The sequence below is a fragment of the Neolamprologus brichardi genome, chromosome 16 (assembly GCF_056152115.1).
Source record: "Neolamprologus brichardi isolate AB-2024 chromosome 16, ASM5615211v1, whole genome shotgun sequence".
Classification (NCBI taxonomy): domain Eukaryota; kingdom Metazoa; phylum Chordata; class Actinopteri; order Cichliformes; family Cichlidae; genus Neolamprologus; species Neolamprologus brichardi.
Genome location: NC_142119.1, coordinates 7809585 through 7826995, shown reverse-complemented (window position 1 = coordinate 7826995; position 17411 = coordinate 7809585). Strand labels below are relative to the sequence as shown.

The 17411-nt window shown below is 43.2% G+C and overlaps 1 protein-coding gene across 5 annotated transcripts in view; it reads right to left on the bottom strand.

Annotated features, from left to right (window-relative positions):
* The window catches only part of lrp1bb (low density lipoprotein receptor-related protein 1Bb), a 256409-nt gene that overhangs the window by 52689 nt on the left and 186309 nt on the right, over positions 1 to 17411 (bottom strand). For all 5 annotated transcript variants that reach the window (XM_087830079.1, XM_087830082.1, XM_087830080.1 and 2 more), the window contains 11 exons: positions 14520 to 14724; positions 10212 to 10404; positions 8165 to 8290; positions 7262 to 7390; positions 7030 to 7149; positions 6285 to 6398; positions 6051 to 6200; positions 5717 to 5839; positions 1893 to 2012; positions 1112 to 1240; positions 672 to 794 (listed from right to left, as the gene is read on the bottom strand). In XM_087830079.1, the coding sequence (XP_087686205.1) occupies positions 672 to 794; positions 1112 to 1240; positions 1893 to 2012; positions 5717 to 5839; positions 6051 to 6200; positions 6285 to 6398; positions 7030 to 7149; positions 7262 to 7390; positions 8165 to 8290; positions 10212 to 10404; positions 14520 to 14724 (1532 nt within the window). The remainder of the gene's footprint in view (positions 1 to 671; positions 795 to 1111; positions 1241 to 1892; positions 2013 to 5716; positions 5840 to 6050; positions 6201 to 6284; positions 6399 to 7029; positions 7150 to 7261; positions 7391 to 8164; positions 8291 to 10211; positions 10405 to 14519; positions 14725 to 17411) is intronic.

Sequence of the window (17411 nt, the reverse complement as noted above, 5' to 3'; positions counted from 1 at the left end):
TGTGAATGGAGCCATAGCTTAAATAGACAACAGTCCTCGATGTAGTTTCTCAATATTTACTTTCAAAAGTCCAAACAGGTCCACAGCAACAGAACTCCAAATTATGCAAACGTATGAAGCTCAATTCAAAATGGATGAAGAGAAATTTCAAGGTCAAAAAACTATGTGGCTCCACTGTCCCCCAACTTCCTGTTTCTGCTGCACTATCAAAATAAAAGCATACATTTCAAATTAAACTGCATGTGGGCTCCTACACCAAGAGTCGCCTCAAGTTGCTTCATCCTGGAAAGACCCTGCAGTAATCTTACAGTCTGAGCTGGCCCCGCCCCTCCCTGAGCCTGGTTCTGCCGGAGGTTTCTTCCTGTTAAAAGGGAGTTTTTCCTTCCCACTGTCACCAAAGTGCTTGCTCATAGGGGGCCATATGATTGTTGGGTTTTTCTCTGTATGTATTATTGTAGGGTCTACCTTACAATATAAAGCGCCTTGAGGCGACTGTTGTTGTGATTTGATGCTGTATAAATAAAACTGAATTAATATTTATTCTTCAACATTATTCATATAACACATTTAATGTATAAAATACTGTTATGGAACTTGCCTGGTGCAGCTTTAAGCACGAGCACATTGATAGTGAATATAAGAAAAATGAAAAACAAGATAAATCTACTTGCCACATTCCACCGACTCATCAGATCCGTCTCCACAGTCGTTATCGTGGTCACAAACGAATCGCTGGGGGATGCACGCTTTGTTGTGGCAGCGAAACGAGCTGTCATCGCATGTGTTGTTGGGTGCTGATGCATTAAAAGAAATTAGTTAAATTGCTAATCTGTGGATAAACACTCTAAAACCAAACATGCAGCACTCTGAGAAGATGACATCACGTCTGGGGCTAACCAAATGTCTGAATGCAGATAAAACAGGCTGAAACTGAACAATCCTAATCTATTAACCACTGCTTCACATGTTTGCTCTGAACATAAATATCACGCAGAGATTAGGACTGGGTGTTTGGTTGGTGGGTTCCTTAATTTGCAACAAAATGACAGCGTGCAAACACGCGTCGACTTGCAGCTTTGTTCTTTGAAATAATTTGTTTTGAAGAATTTACCACAGCCAGCAGCGGAAAGTTCGTCACTCCCATCAGGACAGTCTCTCTCCCCGTCACACAGCCAGCGTTTTGGAACACAGGCATAAGACCCGGGGCAGCTGAACAGCCCCGGAGCACACGTCACCGTGCCTGAGAGCAAAACACAGACGCACTTTCAAAAGAGTGCATCCAATCAGAAGCGGACGTCTTTGGTTTAGTTTGAATGTTACCTTAGAAATGCTTTCAACTGATACTCAGTTTTGACCCCAGTAAACTCGACCCATCGCTGTGCACATTCTGACTGTGCTGTGGTGCATAAATGATGCACGTCAGCAGTGAGGCAAAGGTAAATACAGTCGTTCAATTAGCCATGTACAGCTGAATGCAGATCTTGCTTTGGACAGTAATTGTAAGTGAGGAGCCTGTGGACCGTTTCTTCCTTGACACTCCATTACAACCAAATTATACAACCGGTGCTCACAGCAATTCCTGTCTCTTTATTGCGGTAGTATTCGTTTCATTTTATTGTAAAATTCATTACATACACATCTCATTTGCCCATTGAAATAGTTATGTCTCCGGGGCCTCAGTGATGAAAAATCTATTTGCCTCAGTGCTCGCTCGAATTATCAAAAACGCCCGCAGTCTCATTTGTTGCCTCATTAAGATTGTTTCATTTCTCTACATTCATTTCCAGCTCGGCTACAGGAGCACGTGAAGCCACGGCGCTGTAATGCGATATGGCGAATGTGACCTTTTATAGCACAATCAGACTTTGCATGACAGCTGAAAGGGCACTAACCACAGATCTGCACGCTCTCATCCAGGCCGTCCTCACAGTCGTTCTCGCCGTCGCACAGCCACTGCTTGGCAATGCACTTGTTCTTGGAGCAGGCGAACTGGTTCCACAAGCAGGACGAGTCTGCAGAGGGCAGTGGACGAGGAATTTCAGTGCCATAAATCACACAAAGTGAGGAGGAAACCACAACAAATGTGCCATAGCCTACAGAGGGAGCAGAGCATTTTTAATCAAAACTCAGAAAGTGGGCTGACTCCTACTTGCCCCTTGGCTTGCTTGTTTTTCTCTTTAGCTTTTCAGCTCAGCAGCACACAAACGTGCACATAGCTGCCACACCACCCGTTGCAAATAGCACTTTTCCCAAAGGATTGTAGTTACAGGGCAATAAAATCGAATCACTTGAACATTGATTCAAATCATTTTTGCTCTTCGTGAAACGATACTGGAGTGGGACCGGAAACCAAGGATGCCTTCTGCTGATTACCGTGTGCAGTTATTGTGCAGAAGGAAGAATTTGTGTCACTGAGCCACCTCGTTTCCCCGGCGAGATCTGTGGTCTCATTCTCTCTGATGTCAGGCCCAGCAAAGTCTGCCAGAGCTTTGATAAGATACTGGGAGGAGGATACGGGATGCGCGCACCAGGTCAGACCGCAGCACGAGCAAATATGGATACGACTGAGGGTGGGGGGTGTCTCACGCTGGGCTGCTTTCCTTTCTGTCAGACTTTGCACTAACTTTATGTGTTCTGATACTACGATGGAAGATAAGGACAAGATAAACATTAAACAGCAAAATCTGGAAACCTTGATTATCCAGACTTTCCGTGCGCGATACCAAATTTGCACTTCAAATGCAAACAGCTGCTTCTTGTGTATGACAAAATAGCAGGTCTACAGCACGATAAACCTATCAAAGAAAGTCTTTCATGTCTCATTCTCAATAGTGTTTTGCACAGTGGAAAAGTGCACTGTGAATCGTGAAGAGACAAACGAGTGTTTGGTCTAATCAGCCGTGGAATTTCACATTTCTGAAATGTAATAACGTTTCCCTCAAAGCACATTCCCGATGCAGTTAGATTATCAGTGGATTGGGCTTTTTATATGATAATTAACTCAGAGGGATGGGAATATTGTCTATTTGTCCGGGAAAAGCTATTCAGAACTTCTCAAAGAATTATGGCGTAATTCATATCAGCTCTGACAGAAGCACATTCGAAGCACGGGGACGTTATCGTTTCACACAAAACCACATTTCCAGTTAAAGGAATGGAAATGGTGTTGGTGTGTTATGCATCTGCTACAACGTTCGCAGGCAATTTACAAAATAAATCTGATAACTCGGAAATGCATTAAATTTGAAAATTGCACTGAACTCCCTCTTCTATTGTTTGTAGCTGAGGTCCTCGGTAATTACACAGGAAGAAAGGCCACATTTGTGTTATCGCAGAGAAATGCTTTCAAAGGCATGCACTTAAGTCTTTTGCTCGCATTTTATTTGTGTTTGTCTTAATTATGTAAGCTGCTGCCGAGCTGCTCGTTTAAAAATAAATCGTTGAGGCTGTACTCTGAATGGCACGTGGATGCTAAATGCTAACTGTGTAGTTACTTTTGGCATCATGATCTCAGTTTAGCATGTCAGCATGAAGCTGTTTGGTTCTGCAAAGGTCATGTGTCACAGAAGGTAGAGTGATTACAAAGATCAAGGAATCATAGAAGTCACAGGATGCCTTTCATCAGTCGCAGAAACAGCTGAATTAGATGCTAATGTTCAACGATGTGATGCTGATGCTCTGATGTGCAGAGCTGGACTAACTGCAAAGGATGCAGCTGATCAGCTGCTGAAGCTAGGACAGGAAGAGAGGTGAGGATGAGAAGAGGTGGCTTCATGCTGAGAAAGAGCTCCTCAGATGTGAGGTTTGATTTGAGAGTGCTGATGGAGACGTTTAGAGGAGGTCAGAGTGTCACTCGGTCTCTCAGAGAAAGCAGATGATTGGCTGAGGTGTGCAGTAGGAGCAGAGGTGGGGAGTAATGAAGTACAAATACTTAAGTAGAATTTTCTGTACTGTATTTTTAAACACTAGTATCTGTACTTCAGACAGGCTGTACTTTTGCCACCTTTGAGTAGGCGTGACAGGTGGGTACAAGGTGGGGGTGGGATTACAGGATGACTGCCTTCTTGTTTGCAGTGATGATGGAGAGGCGGAGTCTCTCGTGTTTACAGGTGACATTGTGATTTTTAGAGCAGGTGGAGGAGAGCCTGGAGAGGTGGAGGTATCCCCTGCAGAGGGTAGCAATGAAAGAAACAAGACAGAGTACTCGTGTGGACGAGAGGGAGACGGGAGGAGAACATGTAAGGAGCCTGGAGGTGGGCGTCACAACTGGAGGGGATCAGGCACGACACGAGCAGAGATGAAAAAGAGAGGATGAAGATGGAGCTGCCAAGCAAGAGGAAACGAGGAGGTTTGTGGAGATGCAGATGGTTGGTGCGACAGAGGAGGATGCTGGGAGGAGAAGTAGCTGACGCAGACCTGTGAGTGTGAAAGTGCTCGTTTACCTCACAGAGAAGGCAGAGCTGAGCACAGCCGACTGCTTAGCGACTCCTTACACAGGCTGGAAGAAGATTGCACGCGATGAGGGCAGCAAGGCCTTCTTCAAGGGAGCCTGGTCTAACGTGCTGAGAGGCATGGGTGGCGCCTTTGTGCTCGTCTTGTATGACGAGCTTAAGAAAGTCATCTAAGATGTTTTTGTATGTTCACTGCTCATGTTGTGAAGTTTAACTGTAACATATCTTGTACATTTGGAAGGACTTAAATGCCGAGCTATATTTATAGGGACCAACTAGTATTTTCTACTAGTTGTACTGGGGGAATATGTTATGCACTTTTTTCTGTACTGTATTTTTAAACACTAGTAAGTTCATTGCATTGTCTGAGACAATGCAATGAACTGACAACGCCAATCAAGTCAGCAACGGTTTCCACCCTGCGTGTGTGTGCACATAACTTCATCAGGTCCAATTACCGCGTGTGTGCGTGACGGCTACGACGCCGCGAACCACTACCTGCATTAAAGCACCCGGCTCATTTTTCCCTGACGCCAGAAGCACTGACATGTGAACAGACGCGTGTACAAGCTTCTCATTTTGTGGGCAAATTACGTTAATCCATACCACGACTTAACTACGGTCCTCCTGTTTAATTGGAGAGATCTTCGAGTTTGCATTAAGTTCTGAACACATTACCATGCATGAAAGCAGAAGAATAAACGCTCTCGCAGCCTCTGGTGAGGGAAGCAGAGGAGTGGCATTGTACTGTGTAATCCTTTCATATGTCACCGCTTTCCAGTGAACCCATATTTCCATCTTCAGTGTAACCGCTTCAGTGAGTGATGGCTCATTAATTAATTGTTACACTGGAAGGGCTGTATATTATAATTCAAAGAGAGCAGGGGAAAATGGTGCGTCTACCACCGCCTCGCTCTGAATTCAGGGTCAGAATTAGACTTTCAAACAAGCAGCAACACCCACTTGAGAAATCTCAAACGCACAATCAGGCTAAGCAAAACAAAGTGAGAAGGAATTGCCTCATGGCGCGATAAACAATCATCTCTTGTCTTTCTGCCTCCTATTTATATATTTAACGTGATATTTGTTGCAGGCCTGGATCTATTTAAATGACAAAAACATTACAACAAATAGCTTCTAGTTAATAGAAAATAAATATCCTTGCAAGCGCTGACAGCGTTGTGTGCTGGAATAAAATACCTCATCTATTATTTCAGTTTATTCTGGGGAAGCTCTTCTAAGAGGGTGACGATTTGTTGGCCTACCGCATTGGAATTCATCTGCTCCGTCTTCACAGTCCTTTTGGCCATCGCACAGCCACACGCTGGAAATGCAGTTCCCGCTTGGACACGCAAAGTGTCCCTCCTCACACTTCTGCCCATGGGAAACTGGCACAAGCAACAAAACCAAGTCAGTGCGCTGGGCTTAAGCAGCGATTGAGATCATTATCTTTCCTAAGCTCTCTCTGGAGCTCTCATTCCTCTGTCATAATCGTCTCTGAAAACCAGATCTGTCTTAAGTCTTTTCTAATTGAGGCTTCCTTGATCTGCCTGCGAACGAAGAGGCAAAATGTGTGTTTTTGTGCGTGCCTGTGCTCACCCTGGCAGTTGGTCTCGTCAGCATAGTCGCCGCAATCATTGGCGCCATCGCAGATCCACGAGGCGTGGATGCACAGCGAGGTGGAGTTGCAGCTGATGAAATCTTTTTCTTTCACTCCCAGCTTGTAAAAGTGAGAGCAGTCGGTGTGGTCTGAATACAAAACACAGAAGCACAACTCGTCACAATGCCACTGCTGTGTGTGTGTGTGTGTTTTAACTGCGATGGAGGACTTACTGCAGCTTTTTTCGTCCGAGGCGTCGGCGCAGTCAATGACCTGGTTGCACCACGCCGAGCTGGGCACACAGCTCCCGTCTTTGCACGACGATTCTGATGAGCCGCACGTGACATCTACGGTAGAAGATTAGCATTTCAAAGAGAGACGGGAACAAAAGCAGCACTCGTAGACAGACGCGTGCAGCTCGTAACAACACTTGGACTCCCAACATCTGTGCAGGTGGAGTGCTAACAGCTACCTGAATGCCATGACCTTGTGTGTGCTTCAGTTTTCTTCCCATGTCCATTTCATTTGTCTGCATTCATCAATCTGTCATTTTCTGCTATTATGTAAAAAAGTTTTTGTTTCATGTCCCATGTAAAGAAAACGCTGATGAAGGTACAACATCTAGTCAGGTAAACTCAGGTCCACATTCATTATAAAGCTGCTAGTGTCTGCTCAGGCAGCTTGATATAAACACCTCAGTATGTTTCTGCCTTTAAACTAAATACTTACATTAAATAAAATCACTGCGCTCTGTTGGAATAAAGAAAACATTGTACAGGCTCCCAGAATCAGCTTTTGGGGTAAGATTCTTTGAATTTTTGCACTCGCTATGATCTCGTGGCTCATTAGGGAGCAAAGGCTCAGCACAGCATGGGGTCCAGCGTGAAACACTGACAGAAGCAGTAGTGTGACTGGGTTCTGCCTTCGTGGATGGATAGGAGGATGGATAGCCCAGCAGATCACAGGGCTGTAACTTACTGCTACACAATGCTTCGTCGGAGTTATCCCCGCAGTCATCGATCCCGTCACAGAAGCGGTTAGTGGCCACGCACCGCTGGTTGTAGCAGGGCCGAAAACCCTTCCGGCAGCTCCGGTTGTCTAAACAAATAGAAATGCATGTATGTGTTAAACTCCAGTATGGTGACATTTGTGAGTCATCAGGCTTTTATAAGAACTCAGACCAAGCTAACGTGCTTTTTGATGCTCTTACCGCAGTATTGCATCTTCTCATCTGATTTATCTTTGCAGTGGGCAATTCCATCACAGGTCAGCTGGAAGTCGATGCATTCTCCATTCCCACACTCATACTCAGTGTAGATGTTGCAGGAGGAATTCTCTGCTGCAAAGGAAGAATGTGGAAATATTATTGCACAAACTGGAGCGAGCCACACATTTACATTCGCGTCAGTATGAAAATGCTGCATTCAATACCATACTTTCAGTCGGTCGCCTGCGAATTGTTGAGAATATTATGATGCTGCACTGATGGTCGATTTGGTGTACAGTGCCATAACATGAAACGCCAACATTTGTAGTGATTTTCTCCAGGCATGAATTAAAATTCCAGCAACTTTCACAGACTTTGATCAGCCGTCCTCTGAACTGCTACTTGCAGCTTTGCAAGTCAAAAACGCTAAACTTCCTCCTAATGAGTCAGACTGGAGTGTGGGTAAGAAGCCTGCCATCGTCTGCCATGACATCCAAGCGATCATCCAGCTCCGAGTCACTTGCCACGTTCAGGCTGGCCAAACTTTCCTCGTTTGAACAGCTCCACCCACCATATGGTCTACCATCACTGCATTTCATATTCAAGCAGCAATGTCACATTAGACGCAAACGCTGCTGCCATGTTGCCTCGTGACTCGACGTTATATGTGGAAAACAACCTGCTCCTCTCGACTTTTCTTATACTCAAATATAACATGCAGTAGCTCATACTGAACCTCTGTAAGTGCTGTAAAGCCACAGCTGTTTGATTGTGTGTAGTTATGTAGCGAGGACGGAGTTCAAAAATGTCCGTTTACGTAAAGAGACGGGCAGAGGCCGGGTTACACTGAGCTCGTAAATGTAGGCAAAGTAATCCCAATTAAATCTGAAGCTTTCCGTGACTTACACACACATCTGTTGTCGTCTAAAAGCACACGCTCTCCACGGCAAGTGCAATTGACCCTCCCGTACGGGGTCAGCAGGCAAAGGTCGCCGCAGCCTCCGTTCATGTGTCTGCATGGGGACAGCTGACCTTCAATAAGAATCAAACAGAAGCAAGTCCAGCTTTTAAAGCAGTCACAGTGATGTTGTTTTAAAATACAATCCTAAAGTCGAGTGACTTACCTTCAGCAGACTTAGCATTAACATCAGCAACAACATGACTTATTTCCCCTGTACTGTCCAAATATAACGCCTAACATCTCTGCTCGTTTCTTTGTCCTCCGACTCCTCCGATGATCAGAAGACTAAAAATGCTACATTGATACATCATCTGAAGGTCTCTATCAATATCTATACCAGATGTTATCATCATGTTGCTTAGCAGCTGCCTAACAATATGGCTGACAGCCTTTATGCAGCATTTCAGCATTACCCATAACATCTTATAAAGGCATGCGGGTTTTATCTAATGACAACAACATCTATGTTATATCAGAAAACTTCAACTTTGTATGACTTTGCATATTATGACACATCATCTGGTTGCTTGGCAACTACCTAGCAATGGGATAAAAGTACCTTTTTTGCCAATTATTTGGTATCTAATTTATATAAACAAAAAGTTAATTATTCATGACATATTATAACATCATTGTGTTGAGCAGCAACCACATAGTGATGCTAGGTTGCTAAGATTTATATTTTTTTTTCACATATATACACACACAGCTTAAAACATACTTAAAAAAGGAACAACCTGCCTGATGCTGTAGCATGTAGCAGGAATACAACATGTTGTTCGCAGGATTTTGTCCAAAATAAGTCAAGAATGAAAATGTTACTTTGTGAGTCCGAGGTCCTGGCACTGAATATTCAAGAGTTAAGTGTAATTATAACTAAGTGGAAGCGATTGGGAATGACAGCAGCTTAGACTGGCCTGCACAGAGTCCTGAGCTCAACCTGACAGGACACCTCTGGGATGACTCAGACGTCCGACATCAGGGTCTGAGCTCACAAATGTGCTTCTTAATTGTTAAAGAATTCCCATAAACACTCCTAAACCTTATGGAAAGCTTTCCCAGAAGAACTGAAAAACTCTTATAGCTGCAAAAGTTCATAATAAATCATATTAAACTGTGTGGATTAAGGATGGGATGTCGAGCTCATGTGACGGCAGACGAGCCGTTACTTCTGTCAGTACAGTGTGTGTGCGTGACTGGACATCATCCTGCTGTGAGTACGTCAATATTTAATGTTGACAACACTCATCTGTTGTGTAATTTAGCTAAATATGTAATTATTTATAAAGAGGATATACGGTTATGATAAATGTAAAGACAAAAAAGTATAAAGTGAGTTTTAAATTCCTTAAATTTCAACCCAAATCTGGAAAAATGTGGCATCAAAGTCCAACCAATGGGACGCACTTACACCCACATCCCTCTGCCCTACTTGGAAATTAAACTTTTTATGACACTTAAGATACTCCCTTTATAACAAAAGTCACTTTTTATATTAATTACCTCTGAGGCTTAAGTTTCTAGCTGCTCTAAATAAGACCACTTTCATTTATCAGCCCTGGTGTTTTCTGCATTAAATTAAGATTCACTTTTACATATATGTTTTTTGTTGGGTATCTTCTATATATACACATCTGGGTAGAACACGCGTGAAATGTGTAACTGTTGATTATTTATGTAATGTGATCAAACATTAAGACTGATCAGGATTGGTCTAAATGTTACTGAAGTGAAACGAACGTCAATGTGGGAAGAAACTGTATCGAGAACTTAGAAAAAACAGACTGAACACAGATGAGGGCATGCATGCTCTGACTACATTTACCACCCTCACACTTTCAGTCAATGATCCAAAACAACATTAATGTGTCTAATATCCGTCCAAAAACACGCCACGGCTCGTGCAAACACGCAACACACAAATATTTGCAGAAACGACTCTGCATGCAGTGGCTATGAAATTCGCCGTATCCCAGATGTTCAAACACTCACAGTTGTTGGTATCCTTGGCCACAGCGATAATTCCCATTGGCTGGTGGGGAATATCTGCTCTAAGTACTTTGGTGTCGCCGCCTGTGTACTTGTTTGATCGCAGCACAGACCTGCGGGCCCAGTCTGACCAGTAGATGAAGTCTGCATAGATGGCGAGCCCGTAGAAGTTTCCAGGTCCTGATTTAATTATGACCTAAAAACAGGTAAAGAGAACACGGCTGTTAGGTCGGAGAGATCAGTGACGTCACTTTGACGTCACCCCCGCCGCCCACTTGACTGCTTAACCCAGATGTTGGGGGAGTAAATGACAGCGCCACTGAAAGGCAAGAATCCATCAGACGACACCCTCGGCGACTCTCCAGGCTCGTGGAGGGCCGAGGGGTGCGGGTGGTCGTGGTGGGGAAGCAGCTCTGTAGTCTCAGCCATTAGCAGAACAGGCTTGTAAGTGACATCACATTAGCCCTCTGCCATAGTGGGATTAACGGGACAGGTGTTGATTAAAGCAGCGCAGCGTGCGGAAGCAACAACTGGCCATCAGGTAAGTGAGAGACAGAGAGAAGAGAGGGAGCCGCCAGATGGGTCGGGTAGAACATATTGACAGGAAATTAGATTTGGGAGTCGTTCCGTTTACGGCCAGAAACGCATTAGTTTTGTGCCGAACTCGTGAAAATTGAAAATATTTCATAGCTTCTTATCAGATTCTCTTCATTCAACAATATTCAAATATAACGCTTTAATTGTCACGTCAACCACCTCCCAGCTGATTACTTTAACAGGCCTCAGATTTACGAACACTGCTGAAGTAAAACGACACAAACTGCTTCCAGACAGCTTTCCATGGACGTTCGCTCTCTCGGGGGTAAAAGGGCATCTTTGTTTTTTTTCAGCTAAACATGCTGACATACCCCCTCATCGTGTACTCCGCTGCCCTTTGTGAAGCATTGCCTCTGTTAATGACGGAGTCCCCACTCTCAAAATGGCACAGAGCACAAAGCTCTGCAACTGATCTTGTCCTCGCTAACCGCTCTGCCAGCATGTGATGGCACTGCTGCCGTAAAGAGAGGACTAGTCGTATCCTCAAGGATACTCTGCTGCCATCAAAGTTTGCATGCATGTGAGTCACAACAAAACTGGCGCTTTGCAGAGTGTTTCACACTAGTTCTGGGACCTGTGCTGCTTTAATTCTGTGAATCCACACAGATTTGTTTTGCTGTTGATTTAAACACTGGTGCAAAAAATGTATCTTTTGTTTATTCGTTTTCCTTTGAAATCGTCGGTTTCATGTGTGCTGTCTTCATGCCGTCTTCCATAACAACAGTCTGGATAAGTGCTGAAGTCGACAGTCAGCTATCTTTGTTTAATTGACACTTTTTAATTGGAATGGAGTATCTGCTCCCCGAGCAGTATCACTGCAAAGCCTTCATTAGCAGGAGCACACTGCAGCAGGGGCAGGTGGGGTCCCACAGGTGAAGACTTTCTGAGCCCAGTGACCTGGCTCATCAAACATATGGGTGACTAATTGAGATGGGCTAAAGTGCTGAGCAGCAGGGGTCATATTAAGGCGAACGTTAAACCCACAGCCTTATACTGTAACGTTCTGCACACCTCGGACAGGCTGCTTCTCTCCAGCTTCTATTTTATGTATGAAATCTTTATGGACACAACGTGAACTCTTTTCACAGACTTTTATTTACTCTGGCTAAGAACAACTTTATGGACTCCATCGGAGACGAGTGACAAACAAAGATAAAGTATCGCGTCCCAGAAGTTCGGCTGGAATCTGAGAGCTTCATTTCAGAGCTTTCCGTCCATGAATCCTTCCTCACACAAACTTCCAGGAGGAATATTTGAAGCACAGCTGTGTCTGCTGTACCTGTGGTTACTGTTGGGATCGGACAAACACTACGGGGGTATTAGAGACGGCGATAATCGCAGCCAAAAACATTGATTCTTTCACAGAGGCTCTAACCATCACCATGCACGGGCAGTTTTTGTTCCTCTGATGTTCACGCATTAAAATTACAAATGATTTCAAATATGGAGGTGATCGTGCTTTTTCCTACAAAAACAGTTTTATTTGTGATATCACAGATTATCAGTTCAACATCACTGAAGTGGCAAAAGACACAAACTGAACCGAGTCAAATGTCAGTATTTTGTTTGTAAAAATCGTTTTTTGGAGGCAGGCAGGTAATGTGTTTCATAAATGTGACTGTATGTATGATCCACACATGAATAAGTGTTCTCACCATCAGCCTTTTGTTTCTGGATGCATGCAAAGCTGAGTGTGACCTGTGCTGTAATTTCAGATATGAAACTTCTCAGACTTTTAAAGAAGAAGATGGAGCACATGGTCACTGACCAGGGTAACAGCTGTGGATGGAGAAAGTGTGAGGTGACCGACAGGAGTGGACGGTCCTCAGGGTGAAATGAATGAAAGGATTAACTCAACTATAGTTTTCATTCGTCTGTGTGCTGTTTTCACTGCGTCAGTATCCAGAGTTCCTGTTGATTTGCAGTATAAACAGACGAATAATTAGACACTACGAAAAGCTCGATTTGTGCACAGGGATGGATTTTGGCTGCTTTGCCAGTGGCTCTGTTGTGCATAATAGCAGCTAGAAAATGTGCAAATTCAGTCCTGTTAGAGAAGCAAATGGGAATGAAAGCAGCGGCCTTAATATTGCCATAAAGTTCATTAAAGTGAAGACCTTTTGTTGAGTCTACCTGACTAATGTGGATGACAGAGCTGGCGGTCACTTATTAATGTGGATGAAAAAACATCCACCTGTTTGTACAAAGGTAAGAAAGTCATCTCTTCACTGCATATGTGAAAACATGCACGCCTGAGCCGACAGTATCAAGCGCCAGAGGTCTTCATTAGTTTTAAGTAGACTTTTTTTTGGCTGCATGATAAAAAAAAATCTAAAATTAAAATAATAAATAAGACGAAATATAGAAAAAGAATAAAAAAGAACAATATATATTAGATATATATTAGAACAAAAGGCATCAGGCCCTGCTGTTACATGCTGCGTGACAGTCAGGGTGGCGTGCGCTCATTCATGCACTAAATGGCAGCGTGCAGCTGGACTGCATTGTACCACCCTGCAGTAGTGCAGCGGTGTCAGTGACACTCTTTTATAAAGCGCTGTGTGAGTTACAGGGATTTGAAACGATGCCAGAATGAAATTTGATTAAAACAGTTGCTCATTTTTTGGACAACGATAAAAATATTATAATGAAAAATGAAATTAAGGTGGAGAGGCTCTATAAATAAGCACACGGTGCTCCACACAATGACACAGAGGCACTACTCACTGTAAATGCAGAGTACAGCGAAAAAACTCATTTCTTTATGTTTTACCCAGAAGTTTTTGTCATTTTTAAAGTAATCGTGACAAAAAGCTTCGTGAACATCTTTCAGACTTTGTCTTTGGCTGCTGCTTCACTCGTTCTTCGCTCCTCGCACCGTTTTCAGAGGAAAGCTTTTCTTTTTTGTGTTAAGCCTTAAAACGTCCCCTTGAACCTTTCAAGTGTAAAAACAGCATAAAAGCACTCAACTAAATGAATGAACCAGTGTCATGTCCACACAGTTTCTCAAAAAAACAACTATTTATTACACATTACTTCTAAAAAGTAATGCAGCATTTGCATAATTACTTGTTGTACCCAATTATCAGTTAATTCTGTAAACCTGTGGCTACAGTCACATACACTCTATCATAATGAAGACGCATCTTTCTTTACGGTTTTATGTATGATCGCAAACCTGACTGCAAGATCAGCCCAAAGAGTCGCCACAGTGCTTCTACTTGAGAAACACGGCGTCCACGGTAAGTCTGACTGTTCATCAGGCTCTGGCTGCTGGGCTCGGTTCAGCAGGCACTCACTACAATCTCACTCTCAGTTCTTCACGAGCTCTGTGTTAGCATGCTGTCTGTGCAGACGCTTCTGTCCTGGATGCAGTTTGCGTCACGCTCTTCTACTTTTGTGCAAAGCGAACAATTAGAGCCTATTTGATGTTTGTTTTTAACCTATCTACACTGATCAGAAATGATCATCAATGATCATCTTTGAAATTTGGCTGAGTTGTGCCAAATGACACAAGAGTCTGTGGCAGATTATACAGAGACAAACAGAAAGGAGGGGTGGGTGATGGATGGCACAGTGCTGTATGTAAGTGACACGTCTCATGAGAAACAAAGGTTTTGCACGCTTTACACAGCTACTGGACCTTTACTTACTCTTTGAACCTGATCTCAGCCCTGACCATTTGAGTTTGTTGCTCAGTGGGATCACACTCACATATCTGCTGGATCCATCATAGTCGCATCGTTCAATCTTGCCAAGGGTCCCATCTGAGAAGTAGAGCTTCTCTGCTTTGTGGTCAATGGTCAGTCCATTGGGCGTTAAGATGTCAGAGCTGATGACGATCCTTATGTTTTTGCCAGTTAAGGTGGATCTCATGATGCTTGGCCTCTGCTCATTCCAGTTGGTCCAAAACATCAGGCTGAAAAACAGGAAACACAAAACCAAACAAAGCTTTTTAACATCAGCAAGCAAACCTCAGTGTTCTCTTCCACAATTAAAAACAGTGGAGTAATTTCATTAGGGACTTCCTCCCTCTCCAAAAGATGCACTACCTCTCACAATCATTTAAAAATTCACACCACCTCAGCAAGAACGCAAAACAAATGTGTCACCTGAAGCTTCAGACGGGCTTAGAAATAACAGCTTTTTATAGAAGGTGGTGTAGAAGACTGTGCTGCAGAGGATCTGATGCTGTGCACAGACACGTGCACAGGACAAACCCGCTTTAGTAAATAGCTGGAGGTTTTATGCAGTCGTGTCAGTCAATGATCAGCATCATTCCACAGCTGCCAAATCCTCATCAGCTTCTCCTTTTTGGCCTGAAGAGCGCAGCTCTGTTTCAATTAGATAAACTGGATTAGCATCAGAAATTCTAAGATAAAGGTCATTTATTCATGCTCTGTGATAATTAACCGTTATTTACAGGGAAGTAAATCAAAATAAATTACATATTGGTCTTTATAGGATTAGCTGTATGAGCCATGCAGCAAAGTCACAACCAGATAAAATGCTTTCAAATAGGAGAACACGGATTTCAAACTCTGGCTTCTCTCTTCTCGCTGTAATGAAGTCATGGAAGTCCTCTCCAGTGCGATAATAAAGATTCAGGTCAGAAGTCACAACCAGGGGCTACTAATTAATCATCAGTGTTTGAATTCTAATTATCAGACAGTGATTCTAGAGTGGGATGGATACGGTGCCAAACTGCCAACCAAGGATAGTCTGAGGTCAAGAAATTAATTTAGTTAGTATAAAGGAGAGAGAGCTGTACTCACTCTGTGCAGCTGTGCACGTTTTTATATGCATGAAATACAGGTTTTAAACATAACTTACAACAGAAGAGGAGGAATATTTATACGCTACTTTTTAGAAGCAGAAGATGCACCTGAATCTTTTCAAAAGCTAAGAGTTAAATAAATGAGATTTCAGTGCTACTGCACTATGCACAAAACAACTGAAGGCTAAGCCTGCTCGACGGAACGATCAGGAAGATCTCCATGCTGCAGAAATACCAGCATTCAGAAATGTGCCCTAATATTCCCAAGTTTCATCATCAGGAGAAAAAACAACAGGAACACCAACAACTACAGCAGAGTCAAGTAGTACTAAAGCAGTACTACAGTACTACAGCAGTACCCACAGCAGTACTACACTCTAAGCAGAAGAGAGGCTAAAGCAGAGGCAGCACATCAGTGTTTTAGTGCAAAGATCCAGAAAGCGATAGTTTGTGTGACAGCAGGTCTTAATGGCGAGCAGCAGACACTCTGTGGATTTCAGAGTCTGTTTTCGGCACATCTTGGCACCATGTCAAGAGTCACCTCCATGCATAGATTTATAGACAAGAACGGGGGTCATAAAATGTGTCCTACAACTAATAGGATGCCAGTATATGGATTTTAAAACAGCAGTAATATCATCTAGTTAAAACTGGCAACAGCCTTTTGAATCAAGTGTAATTTATTTACAGACTTTCTGGAGAAACCTGAGCGCGATGCATTATAGTTGTCAGCTGTACTTCTAATAAAAATGTGTGACAGGCAGCGCTGGCATAATGGAGCAATGCAGTGACTGTACTAACTCACTAACCACATAACAGTTACAATGCATTACAAAGGCTCTTCAATTATCTCCATGATCGATGGATTGAAGAAAATCATCAATAATTCTCTTCCTTGAACAGTAATCAGCTGACTTCAGCTCGTGGACGTGGAAAAAGGTTCAGGTGTACTGTGATGTGGAAAAGTATCCCCCCTTCCTGATTTCTTAGTTTTCTTTGTTTGTTTTTCGTATTTGTCACACTCACACACTTGTTTCAGATCATCAACACATTATGTTGTAATCTGCTGAGAAACAAGTCGCTGGTATCTATCAGTCTGGACAAGGTTACAGAGACTTTGTGTCTCCGCTGAGCCACAATGGGAGTCTTTATCTCGACATGGAGAGAATCTGGAACAGTGCTGAAGCTTCCCGGGAGCAGCCGGCCTACCAAAATGACTCCAAGAGTCCATCAACGACTCATCCAGGAGGTCACAGAAGAACCCAGAACAGAGACCTGCAGGCCTCAGAGTTCAGGGTTCAATGATAACAAAGACCAAGCAGAAATGACATCTAGCTGCCAACAGCGAAACAACCAGTTATGTTTATTAGGTTAATTACTTTTTCACAAAGGCAGGTTTAATCAGCTTTTTTAAATTAATAAATGAAATTATTTATCAATGGAAAATTATATTTTTTAAACCATTATGTAAAAACTCCACTTTGTATTTACTGTTATTTTTGCCTAATATTAAAATTTGTTCACTGATCTAACAGGAAGCAAACAGGAAGCAAACAGGAGGCAAACAGGAAGCAAACAGGGGGCAAACAGGGGGCAAACAGGAAGCCAACAGGAAGCAAACAGGAAGCAAACAGGAAGCAAACAGGAAACAAACAGGAAGCCAACAGGAGGCAAACAGGAGGCAAACAGGAAACAAACAGGAAGCGAACAGGAAGCGAACAGGAAGCAAACAGGAAGCAAACAGGAAGGGGCACATACTTCTGAGCAGTGAGTTTATTGCACAAAAGGGCAAAACTCTGCAGAAACGGCTAATTCAACATCAGTCCTTT